This window comes from Panthera leo, chromosome D2 (assembly GCF_018350215.1).
Source record: "Panthera leo isolate Ple1 chromosome D2, P.leo_Ple1_pat1.1, whole genome shotgun sequence".
Taxonomy (NCBI): Eukaryota; Metazoa; Chordata; class Mammalia; order Carnivora; family Felidae; genus Panthera; species Panthera leo.
This window is the reverse complement of record NC_056689.1, coordinates 32,982,477-32,995,798: the sequence shown is the minus strand read 5'-3', so window position 1 is coordinate 32,995,798 and position 13,322 is coordinate 32,982,477. Positions and strand designations below refer to the sequence as shown.

General features: G+C 36.7%; 1 protein-coding gene across 9 annotated transcripts in view; it reads right to left on the bottom strand.

Annotated features, from left to right (window-relative positions):
• Nucleotides 1-1,244: 1,244 nt before the first annotated feature.
• Nucleotides 1,245-13,322, bottom strand: part of MCU (mitochondrial calcium uniporter) — a 205,888-nt gene continuing 193,810 nt past the window's right edge. For 3 of the 9 annotated variants that reach the window (XM_042908327.1, XM_042908324.1, XM_042908325.1), the window contains 4 exons: nucleotides 12,559-12,719; nucleotides 10,923-11,126; nucleotides 5,160-5,276; nucleotides 1,251-3,216 (listed from right to left, as the gene is read on the bottom strand). In XM_042908327.1, coding sequence (XP_042764261.1) covers nucleotides 3,139-3,216; nucleotides 5,160-5,276; nucleotides 10,923-11,126; nucleotides 12,559-12,719 — 560 coding nt within the window. In that variant the 3' untranslated portion in view covers nucleotides 1,251-3,138. Of the gene's footprint in view, nucleotides 3,217-5,159; nucleotides 5,277-10,922; nucleotides 11,127-12,558; nucleotides 12,720-13,322 lie in introns of all 9 variants that reach the window. The other 6 variants (XM_042908323.1, XM_042908330.1, XM_042908328.1 and 3 more) reach the window with 5 other exon arrangements.

Below are 13,322 nucleotides of genomic sequence, written 5' to 3'. Positions count from 1 at the left end.
GAGAGCAACAAACTAAAGATCGTTGGCAGTGATAAAAATGAATTACAACTGTCAACAGTTTTGGTGAAACTGAGTTCCAAAATCTAAGAAATTCCACTTTTCTGTGAAATCTCTCTAGATTGATTTTAAAAATTCAACCTATTTGTTTTTGTAAGCATCTACTATGTCCTCACCACAACCCTTGAGAAGCAAGATACAGCAGTACATGTGACATGAGCTCTATTGTTTCCATTTACCATATTCACCACACTCACCAATTCTCCGTTACTCGGTCTGGTTGTTTGGTCATAGGAAGGCACTGATGGGTTGGGACACAGACGTCTTCTCTGTGCCTGTTTCCTTCTCTTTAAAGCACTGGGCTGACTAGACCAACGGTTCCCATCGGAATCACCAGAAGGGCTTATTACACACACATTGCTGGACCAGTGCCTAGTTTCTGATTCAGTGGGGATCAGAGAAATTGCATTTTTAACAAGGACATACCAGGTTGCTGTTCCAGCAATCATACCGTGAGAACCCTTTTACTTTTTCCATCTCTAAAAGTCTATTATCCCTTAGCAAAACTGCATTATCTACACTCACTAATGGATTTAACTCTCTATTATCTATCTCCACTGAAAATTCACTGAAGCCTAACAATGTTGTGGAATGTGTAGACATTATTTGCTGAAACCAAACAGTGGCTTAACGTTTTCAATCTTATTTTCTTCCACCTTACTTCAGTCTCAGGGATGTCTGCTCTCAGTACATCTCACACTGCACTAAATACAGTCAGACATTTAACGTTTAACATATGATTTTTGATAGGCCGTCAATGGATTAGGTAGCATGTGATATTTTCCTGTTTGGTGATCATACAAACTCTTAAAATAATGAAGATTTAATCTTGGTTCATTCTTGAACAACTTTCTGAAGTCCAGAAGACCACACTGGGAAATCTGGTGGTCTGATACAATAGAAAATTTTCCTGGTAGTCAGGAGATAAGGATATTGGTCTCAGTCTTGCCATTGGCTGTATTACGGCTGTAGAAGTCACTTAACCTCTGGTAGCTCTGGAAAATTAGGAAAATACTGACCATTTTAGATTCAGGAATCATGAATGAAATGCCTGTTTTTAAAATACGGGCTCTAGTAACCAAATTTAGTTTCAAAATAGTAGTTTTATAAAAATTAATTTTAGAAGTAAACGCTTCTCCACCTAGAATTACAGGAAAATAAGGTTTTGTTTTCTTGGTTTTGCTTTAAAGAATAAGATGCTATAGTTCAAAAATTGAATAAGTATTTATTGTTCCAGAAGGTACATTGCTTTTTATACATATTTCATAAATGATACAGGATTTTACACATGTTCAGTATTTTGCTATTTGTGTAAAGGACTTTTCTCCACATCTTCCCTCCCTTGTCTCCCACACACCCTGAAAGGATTTGCTCATTGCACTGTGCTGTTTCTTCTTAAAAACCCTGCACACAAACAGGATAAATGATTTAAAAATAATTCACATTAACTTAACAAAAATAAATGAGGGGAGGGGCTGAACGACTGGGGGGAGGGAAGGGGGGACATGCGCCCTTTCATTCCAACATGCCAGTGGAAGGGGTGGCGGCAGCAGCGGCGGCGGTCCTGGCTAGCCTTCGACCTCTACAAGGCACCTGGAGTCTGGGTTTGTCGCCTAAAGTGTTTCTTTTCATACACAATGATCCCAAAGGAGGACGAAAATGAGAAAGAAAGCTCCTTGCCACAATGAGGAGGGATGAATCATGTGAAAGAAAAAGCCAATCAGCTGTGTGGCAAGCCTCATCATCCTTTCCATCCTGCCCCCCACCGTAGTGCAAAACAGGATATTAGACACAGATTCCTTTGACTCTTCAACTGCAGATGTCATCTGGAAGTATGGTAGAAAATATTTTGATAGAGTATAAGATTAATTCTTCCTTCTCTCAATTTAAGATAAGAAAAAATAGGGTGAAGAGGGCAGGTTGAAGGAAGCCATAGAAATGTATTCTTGTATAAAGATAAATTGCACCCTTTGAGATCCACACACTTGATTTACAACTATTAAAGTGGTGGAGGTGGGAGGGCTCACAAACAGCGTGGAAGTGTGTGTCCTTCAAGATTAACAAAATCTCCAGACAAGGCAGCACCACCTGGGTGGGCTGGAATGCTGTCACACAAGCAGACTAACAGCATTGAAATTATTCTGGTTCTGAAATGGCTAGAGAGCCATGATTTTTAGCCAATCTGTAAACCTTACATCTTCCTGATTTGGTAATACAGCTGAACCCCCCCACCCCCCTCTGATTTGAGTTGTGGAGGGAGAGAGGAATATCAATAGGATAGTTAAATAAAGGAGGGAAACTCTGCCTCCTTTTAAAGATTAATTAGTAAAAAAACGAAACGAAACAAAACAAAACAACCTCATGCAGTGTTGCCAATGATTCCTAGATACTGATCCAGAGCACTGGAATATACAGACATTTAAGAAGGTATTACGGGATAATCCAAAGTGTCAATTATCAAACAGTTGTAAGTTGGTTCCAACTATCATATGGATAAAATTAGTGTAACCAACAGGAGTGGGTGGTCAGAAAAGGGCACGAATAGGAGAGATTCCTGGTAACTTTGCAGAGACTGGGTCCAATTTAAAATAAATGCTAATGGCACGGGCTCAGACTCTGTTTGCCACCCACATATCTTGAGGATTTGCTTTTCTGGTATATTTATTTACTCCTATGTCAAAAATAAGAAAAGTTAAATTAAAAAAAAATTAGAGCTGAGTGGGGTGCTGGTGTGTTACTGTTTTGCTGACCCTGCAAAGAAGATGCAAGAAAGGAACACCCCCAGCATCCTTTTCTCCTTATGAATCTCTCAACTGTATAATGCATCATTTTCATCCAGAAACTAAGATGCTTGATTAAGACAATATTCACTAAGCCCTTTGAGCTTACATTCCACAAAGCCTGATCCTCAGATTTTAACATTCCCTTCTTCCCTAAGATCCTTTTTGTTTTTGTTTTTAATTAAAGGTAAAAACCCTCTACCCCGACATCCTCCCAGCTTCCACCTGCAATGCTTTAATTAAAAAGGCAATAGTTATAAACAGGTGTTCTTTCTGCCAGGATTCAGAGGCTCTTTGCAGATCAATCTTTTTCACCAATTTGTCGAAGGGGCAGATGTACTTGTAATGGGTCTCTCAGTCTCTTAAGGTCCATTTCTGCCTAAAATAGAAACAAAAGGTGAGAAAAACTGGCTAGTGAAGCGTTCAGTGATATTACTGTCTCCAGAGAAAAGGAAATTTTCTTTTCTGCATCACTATGAATCACAGAAATCATCTCAATTACTTTTAAAATAAGAGTGCCTCAGAGGCAAAGGGCTTCAAAGGCACAGGACTACAAAGGAGGACCAGAATGGAAGTCTGTCCCCGCAGTTTCAGCTGTCAACAGAGCCTTCAGAAAAGGCTGAAGGCCTATGCTGTCAATAGGCCAGGACTTGGGGATCCAAGAACATGGGGCAGCATCTGATGTACCTTGATGGCATTTCTCGAGAGAAAAGCCGTTTCATAAGCCTTTGTCTGGATCCAGAACTTTAATTTATGCAGATTCAAATTTATAATTTTAATTATGCCCCAGACCTTAGTTGTTCGTCCAATAGTTGTTTTAAGTTTTTCACTTAGTTTAAAAAAAAACAAACCAGGATTTGCTGTCAACAACAGCACTTTCAAAATTCACACACGCTGGACCTCAACCCTGAGGAGTTGGATTAATAGGCTCAGGGTGAGGCTGAAGCATCTGTATTTTTAACAGCTCCAGAGATGATCTGGTGCATTCCCTCCAGCTGAGAACCACCACCCGGAGCAACAGAAGACACCAGTCCACTTAGGCCAAGGCGGGAAGGCAGACTAAGCCTATTTAAAGCGCAACCCATCACCAAAAAGGGACAGAGAAGGGCAACCAAACCTTAAAGAGGGTGGAAGAGCTTCTAGAAATTTTTGAAAAATCTCTAAAGTCATGTAAGACTCCAGAGAAGAGGAATGAAGATTTATTTACGGAAATCAAAGATATCAGAGGGAGGCACACTCAGAATTTTGAAAGGTAACTATTATGAAAAATAAAGTACATCAATCTTTTTTTTTTTTTTTTTTTAAGCATCTTTGGGGTGCCTGGGTGGCTCAGTGGGTTAAGCATCTGACTTTGGCTCAGGTCATGATCTCACTTTTCGTGAGTTCCAGCCCTGCATCGGGCTCTGTGCTGACACCTCAGAGCCTGGAGCTTGCTTCGGATTGTGTGTCTCCCTCTCTCTCTGCCCCTCCACTGTTTGCCCTCTGTCTCTCTCTGTCTGTCTCAAAAATAAATAAACATTAAAAAAATTAAAAAGAAAACATTGGGCTCTGTGCTGACAGCTCACAGCCTGGAGCCTGCTTCAGATTCTCTGCCTCTCTCTCTCTCTCTCTCTCTCTCTCTGCCTCTCCCCTGCTCATGCTCTGTCTCTTTCAAAAATAAACATTGAAAAAAAATTTTTTTAATTAAAAAAATAAAAAAAGTATCTTCTAGTTCAATAAACTCTGACTTGTGCCTGGCAAACACTTGTAGTAGTCTCTCTTACCTGGATTTTATTTTTGCCCCATTGCTACCACACATTATAGGTGGAAAACATTTGAATTATTGTAAAAGATTTTTAAAAGGGAGAAAAGTAAAAAAAGCCAACTTTTGGGATGCCTGGGTGGCTCAGTCAGTTAAGCATCTGACTCTTGATTTTGGCTCAGGTCATGATCTCATGGTTTGTGAGATCAAGCCCTGCTTGAGATTCTCTCTCTCCTTTTCTCTCTGCCCCTCCCCTGCTTGTTCTCTCTCTGTCTCTAAAAAAAATTAAAATGTTAAAAAAAAATAGACAAACTTAAAGAACAAACAAAAAGTAAACATAGCTCTACAAATTTCAATATGCTGGAGTTAACAGGACAGACATGACCCATCATCTTTTCACCTGCTTGTGTTCTAAAACTTTCCAGAGAGGTATCCATGCTAAAATAGTCACTTTTATCAACTGAGGAATAATTTATATAGGAAGAAGAGGGTTGGCTCATTCTTTCAGAGTTTACCCATTGAAACACTATAGCACCATACAAAATGGGACTGGAATTTATTTTTATTTTTGGAAAACTTACCTGAGCAATTGCATCCTTGAGTTGATTATATTTCTCTAGGTCAAAACGTGACTTTTTGGCTCCTTTATGGAAAAATAATAAGTATTGTCTGTCTCTGGCTTCTGGATAAACATATTCCTACAAAAATAAAGGGGAAATTAAGTTATTAGTCCTTAGAATGCCCCTTAGAATACTATCTTTACAAAATAAGCATCTACTAACTGTTGATCAGGTTCAATACACGTGCACAGTTATAAAGATACATACTGATGTGTTGTGTTAAATATTTATTTCTTAAACATTTTTTATTGTGAAACAGACACGTAAGTGTATACAAAACAAAAATGTACATCACAATGAATCATCACTAAATGAATATGTTAATCATCACCAGATAAAGAAAATCTCACACTGCCAACAACCAAGAAGGCTTCCTTGTGCCTTCCCAATTATTAACCTTTCCTTTCTCCCAAAAGGAATCACTATCTTGCCCTTAATGGTAATTGTTTTCTTTCTTTCTTTATAGCTTTCCTACTTAAGTATGCATCCCTTTCAACTCTATGGCTTAGTTTTACCTGTTTTTTGAATTTAATAAAAATAGAGTCAGACAGTAGGTATTCCGTATGGCTACTTTCACTTAATACTATGTTTGCAATATTCATCCTTTTATAGTCCACTCATTTCCATTGCTATGTTATATTCTATTGTATGACTACATCACAATTTATTTATCCACTGTACTACTGATAGACTTTTGGTTGCTTCCAGGCTTTGGCTATTATGAATAATGCTGGCAAGAACATTTTTGGGCTTAACTCTTCTGTTGGATATATACCTATGAATGGAGATCCTAGATCATAAGGTATGCCTGTGTTCAAGTTAAGAAGTGATATCAAACAGGTTTCTAAAACAATTGTACCAATTACACTCCCATCAGCAGGATATGAGAGTTGGCATCATTCTATACCCTTGCCAATACTTGGTGTTGCCAGTTAAAAGAAAAATATTAGCCATTCTGGTGTGTGTGTGTAGAAGTACTACTTCGTTTTTAAAAACAGCTTTACTGAGATATAATTCATATACAATTCACCCATTTAAAGTGTAATGTTCAATGGTTTTTAGTGTATTCATGAAGTTGCGCCACCACCACTGCAATCAGTTTTACAACATTTTTATCATCCCCAAGAGAAATCCTGTACTCTTCAGTAGTCACTTCCTATCTCCCTTGACGTCTCCAGTTCCAGACAACTACTAATCCATGCCTCTACAGAGTTGCCTTCTGGACATTTCATATAAATGGAATCATACAACCTGAGCCTTTCGTGTCTGCCTTCTTTTAAGGTTCATCCATTTGTAGCACGTATTGGTACTTCATTTCTTTTTATTGTCAAGTAATAAATCCATTCCACTGAATGGATATACCATATTTTATTTATCCATTAATCAACTGATAGACATTTGGGTTGTTTCCACTTTTTGGCTATTATGAATAATGCTGCTATGAATATTCCCATACAAGTTTTTGTGTGAACATGCTTTCATTTCTCTTGGATATCTATAGCATTTTCCTGATCACTCATGAGGCTGAGACCTTTTTATTAGCCATTTGCATTTTCTTTTTAAGATGTGCTTATTCAAATCTCTTGCCATCGTTGTCTATTGAGTTGTCTGTTTTTTTCTTACTGACTAGTAAGATATGTTTATATATTCTGGTTATGGACCCTTTGTTGGATATATGTACTACAAATATCTCCTCCCAGCCTGTTTGCCCTTTTAATGGTGTTCTTTAGTAAACAGAAGTTCCTAATTTCAATATAGTGGGATTTATCAATCTTAGTCTTTATGATTAGCACTTTTCATTCTGGGTAAGAAGTCGCTCCCTATTCCACAGTAATTAACATATTCTCCTATATTATCTTCCAGAAGCTTTATTGTGTTACCTTTCATATTTGATTGATAATCCATCTAGAATTAATTTTTGTTAATTAAAGATGTATAAAGTCATTTCATTTTTTAATGTAGATATTTATAGAAAGACGACTCTCCTTCCTTTGCAGTGCTCTTTTTAAAATCAAGTTCATTTATACCAGGTCTATTTTTACATTCTCTCATCCATTCCATTGGACTATTTGCCTATCCTTGTGCCACTGTCTGAATTACTATAGTATGATAAATAAAGCTATAGTCTTCCATATCCAGAATGGCAAGTCCTCTTACCTAGTTTTTCTTTAAGAATTTACTGGCTTTTCTTACCCTTTTACATTTTTATAGAAATTCTAGAAGCAGCTTATTTAAATCTCTTCTCCCATCCCCAAAACTGTTGGGATTTTGACTGGGATTGCACTGAATCACATCAATCAATTTGGATACAATTGACATTTTTTAGTATTTACTTTTCTAGTCCATGAACATGTTTATTTCACTAAGTTTCCTTTACATTTAAGTTTTTCTGCATAGAGGTCTTACACATGTTTTGCATGATTTACAGGTATATACATATACACACACACACACATATACATATATATGTGCATATGTACATATATATGTATATGTATATATATGTATATATGTCTGTGTATGTGTATATTTTCCAGTGGGCATACTTGAAGGGAATTAATATAATGCTTACCCTTAGTCTTAATGAATGATAGACATAAAAATGAAGGAAAAGACATTTTCCCAAATGCAAAACTGCTACTTTCCAGTAATGTTATTATAAAAGACAGAATGGTACACATTTCCAAATTCATTTTTGTTACTCTCCTGATTAAAGAAACAAATGCTTGACAACATGGTTTTGGGTATATGCTGAATCTGCACAGATTATAATTTTGGCCCCCCTTTTTTTTGTACTTTCAAGTTTTAATTTAAATTCCAGTTAGTTAACATGCAGTGTAATACTGGTTTTAGGAGAATTCATTACTTACATATAACACCCAGTGCTCATCAGAAGTGCCCTCCTTAATACCTATCATACATTTAACCCATCTCCCCACCTACCTCCCCTCTAGCAACCTCAGTTTGCTCTCTATAGTTAAGAGTCTGTATCTTGGTTTGTCTCTTTTCCCCCCCATGTTCATCTGTTTCATTTCTTAAATTCCACATATGAATGAAATCACGTGGTATTTGTCTTTCTCTGACTGACTTATTTTGCTTAGCATAATACACCTAGCTCCATCCACATCATAGCAAATGGCAAGATTTCATTCTTTTTGACAGCTGAGAAATATTCTGTTGTGTGTAGATGTATGTGTGCATGTATGTGTATACATACATGCATGTACATATGTGTACACGTATACATATACAAGTGTACATATACACATACATGTGTGTGTATATACATACACACACACATACATACACACACACAAACACACACCTTATCTTCTTTATCCATTCATTAGTCGATGGATATTTGCACTCTTTCCATAATTTGGCTATTGTTGATAGTGCTGCTATAAACATTGGGGTGCATGCATCCCTTCAGATCAGTTATTTTTGTATCCTTTGGGTAAATACATAGTGGTGCAATTGCTGGACCATAGGTTAGTTCTATTTTTAACTTTTTTGAGGAACCTCCATACTGTTTTCCAGAGTGGCTGCACCACTTTGCATTCCCACCAACAGTGTAAGAGGGGTTCGTTCCCCTTTCTCTGCATCCTCACCAACACCTGTTGTTTCCTGTGTTGTTAATTTTAGTCATTTTCACAGGTGTGAGGTGATATTCCATTATAGTTTTGATTTGTATTTCTCTGATGATGAGTGATGTTGAGCATTGTTTTCACGGGTCTGTTAGCCATCTGGATGTCTTCTTTGGAAGTGTCTATTCATGTCTTCTGGCTGTTTCCTCACTGGATTATTTGTTCTTTGGGTGCTGAATTTGATAAGTTCTTTATAGATTAACCCTTTCATTTGGCAATATCTTCTCGCATTCCAAAGACTGTATTTTAGTTTTGTTGATTGTTTCCTTTGCAGTGCAGAAGCTTTTTATCTTGATGAAGTCCCAATAGTTTATTTTTGCTTTTGTTTCCCTTGATTCAGGAGACATATCTAGTAAGAAGTTGCCATGGCTGATGTCAAAGAGGTTACTGCCTGTGTTCTCCTCTAAGATTTTGGTGGTTTCCTGTCTCACACTAGGTCTTTCATACATTTTGAATTTACTTTTGTGTATAGTGTAAGAAAGTGGTCCAGTTTCATTATTCTGCATGTTGCTGTCCAGTTTTCCCAACACCATTTATTGCAGAGACTATCTTTTTTCCCTTGGATATTCTTTCCTGCTTTGTTGAAGATTAGTTGACCATATAGTTATGGGTCCATTGCTGGGTTTTATATTTTGTTCCATTTATCTGTGTGCCTGGTTTTGTGCCAGTACCATATTGTCTTGATCACTACAGCTTTGTAATATAACTTGAAGACCTGAATGGTAATGCCTCCAGCTTTTCTTTTCTTTTTCAAGACTGGCTATTCAGAGTCTTTTGTGATTCCATATAAATTTTAGGATTGTTTGTTCTAGCTCTGTGAAAAATTGCTGGTGTTATTTTGATAGCAATTGCATTAAATGTGTAGATTGCTCTGGGTAGTATAGACATTTTAATAATGTATGTTCTTCCAATCCATGAGTGTGGAATGTTTTTCCATTTCTTTGTGTCCTCTTCAATTTTGTTTATAAGTGTTCTATAGTTTTCAGAGTAAGTACAGATCTTTCACCTCTTGGTTAGGCTTATTTCTAGGATGTATCTTATGGTTTTTGGTGCAATTGTAAATGGGATCGATTCCTTGATTTCTCTTTCTGCTGCTTCATTATTGGTATAAAGAAATGCAACAGATTTCTGTACATTGATTTTGTATCCTGTGACTTCACTGAATTCATGTATCAATTCTACCAAGTTTTTGGTGGAGTCTTTCAGGTTTTCTGCATAGAATATAACGTCATCTGCAAATAGTGAAAGTCTGACTCTTTCATGCTAATTTGGATGCTTTTTATTTCTTTGTGTTGTCTGATTGCTAAGGCTAGGACTTCCAGTACTATGTTAAATAACAGTGGTGAGAATAGACATCCTTGTCTTGTTCCTGACCTTAGGGGGAAAGCTCTCAGTTTTTTTCCACTGAGGAAGATATTAGCTGTGGGTCTTTTGTATATGGCCTTTATGATGTTGTACTTCTAGATATTTTTAAAAGCCATTTTAAGTTACATCTTTTAAAGTTTAATTTTATAATTGTTACTGGCATATAAATATGCAGTTGATTTATGTATACTAACCTTGTATTCAGTAACCTCATTAAATTGACTTATGGATTCTAACCAATTATATGTACATGTTTTTCTATTTTTTTAATGTACAAAATCTTTGAATAATGTCAATTTTCTTTCTTTCTTTCTTTCTTTCTTTCTTTCTCTTTCTTTTCTTTCTTTCTTTCTTTCTTTCTCTCTCTCTCTCTCTCTCTCTCTCTCTCTCTTTCTTTCTTTCCATCTATTATAGCTTTTTCTTGCCTTCTCCTTCCAGAGATGATTTATGGCTATTTATGATGATTTATGTTCAGCATCATGCCTAACACACAATTGGCATGCAGGTGCACATACTCGTGTGTGTGTGTGTGTGTGTGTGTGTGTGTGTGTGTGTGTGTGTTGTGTGTAGGATAAATGGGTACTTAAAGGGAATTGGCCTTAGAAAGAACACGAGAACACAAGAGAAAAGAAAACTAATTTGACAACCAAAACTTCATTCATCATAAAACTTCATTCATCTCATAAAAAGTTACTCGAAGAGGAATTCTTACCTGACGTGTCATTACAAAATATGCATACATTGCCATGGCACTTCCATAAGTGATAAAGTAGGTGACTGGCTCCATGATGTCCCAGGAGTATTCCCACCAGGTAAGCCGGGCCAAAATGCCAAACTGTGTGGCCATGTAGGCAAGTCCACCCCATAGCACCAAAGTGGTCCTCTTCTCAGCTTTTCTGCTAATCTCAATTCGTACCTACGGGGCACACATGATCAGTCAACGATAAGGCATAAGGCATTTTAAATTTAAACTGTTCTACGTTCATTAAAGAAATAGGTATCATAATCAAGACATGTTAGTCTCAATTCTAACAAATGTAGTTTGTCTTCCTTAATAGTATCTGTAGTTTCTACTGGAGAAAATATTTTGTAGGAGTAACACTTTTCTTAGGACATTTGTGTTTTGTGTTGCACCCTAGAAGTAGATGAAAATATGGTGAAACTACGGGAGTGAATAAGTAAGTGTCTACAACTCTTCAACCAACTACACAATTATCTTCTTTGCAGGAGGGATATGAAACCATGCCAGTGTTCTCTTACTGTCGTATACAAAATTTAATCTATTCTCGTTCCTTATGCAAGGGGCCTGTCAGGGCACAGAATAGCACAGTGAGTCAGAGCATGAACTCTGGATTCAGAGCAAATGCACTCAGGCCCTAATATGCAAATCATTGTCAGTGTCATTATAGAGTTCTTCTGAGGACTAAATAACAGAATACAGGTAAAATACTTGGCACAATTTCCAGCACATAGTAAATATTCAACAAGGATGATAATTTATTTTGTTACGCTGATACATTAAAAAATACTTTACATTTTGAAAAGACCAAATTTAAAACTCATCCTCCTTCACAACAGTTCAAGTTTAATTGATCACATTCCTAATGGTCTTAAATTTACTGAGGATGACCTTGAGATACTGGTTATTTTTAAAGAAATCAGAAAATGCACAATATTGAGTATTTTGTTCCCTTTCTTAATCTCAAAGTATTTGCATCATCATTAAAAATAAGAACGACATATGTTTACTATAAACATCTGGAAAAATGTAAAGAAGTAAATCAATCATAATCCTACTATTCCATTAGCATTTTGGATTATGTTCCTTCTGACTTTTTTCTGTGTGTATACTTATACATACACATAAATGTGCACAGCTATATGCACAACACATTTAAAAATTGATCACAGTATGTACTAATATGCACAGTATTTTATAATATACTTTTCATAAAATTATGAATATTCTTCTATTGCATATTAGATCTATATAATCATTTTTAACAGCTGCATAATAATCCACATAATATTAATTCTTAACTTGGCTAAAACCATTATCCATTACACTCGGGACTTTTTCCAATCAGCAATTATTTCATCTTTTGTTGCAAAGGCGGTAAATCTGGTTAAGGGCAGAAATTTAGACTTCAAAGTTCTAAGTCCTCTAATTCCTTGTTAAGTCTTTTCTTAGCTTGACTGGAATTTTTTTATGGTTCAGTCCCCAAAACTAAAGGACTAGTTTGAATGACATAGCTCAATTACCAAAAGAGACAGATGGAAAAAAAGCAGACATATATACTCTTGAAAAATTAGTGGTGAAGAGGAGGGTCTGAGATTTGAATTGGCACCTTTTCCAGGGGAGCCAGTTGCTGTTTGAGATCCTCTAATCTTTCAATAAGCTCCCTTTCCTTGTTTAACTGGTGCTGCTCGATGCACAGTGTGGTGTATAGCTGCTGGACGAGTGTCTTTACATCGTTCAGTGTTGCTGCATTTTCGTGGCTTAAGAGGTCTGAAAAAGAGGGGTTACATTGTTTTAAACGTATGCCTTAGCTGGAGAGTTGCTATTCCTAGGGCTATCAGACAATGATAAGAACAAGACAGAGTCATCCACCACAGGGATCCCACCATCGGTTTCTTTCAGTGTTCAACTGAAGGGAAGTGATAGTTCCTTAAAAAAAATTTTTTTTTTCAATGTTTATTTTTGAGAGAAACAGAGTGTGAGCAGGGGAGGAACAGACGGAGAGGGAGACACAGAATCCAGACCAGGCTCCAGGCCCCAAGTTGTCAGCAGAGAGCCCGATGCAGGGCTTGAGCCCACGTACTGAGAGGTCATGACCTGAACTGAAGTCGGACGTCCAACGGAGCCCCCTTTTTAAAACAGAGGTAACTACCAATCCTAGAAAGTAAGTTCATATTTGGGCAACTTGAAAATTTTGAAGCCAACATCTACCATTATATTCTTGGAAGTCAAAATGCTACAAATAAGGCTATAAATAATCATAATCTTCATTACATAAAAAATTTAAGGCAGTATATTAAAAACTAGTAGAGAGGTTCAGAATCAATCTCACTATTATGCTCATTAAAATGCTTATCTAGAATTTATCTGTGG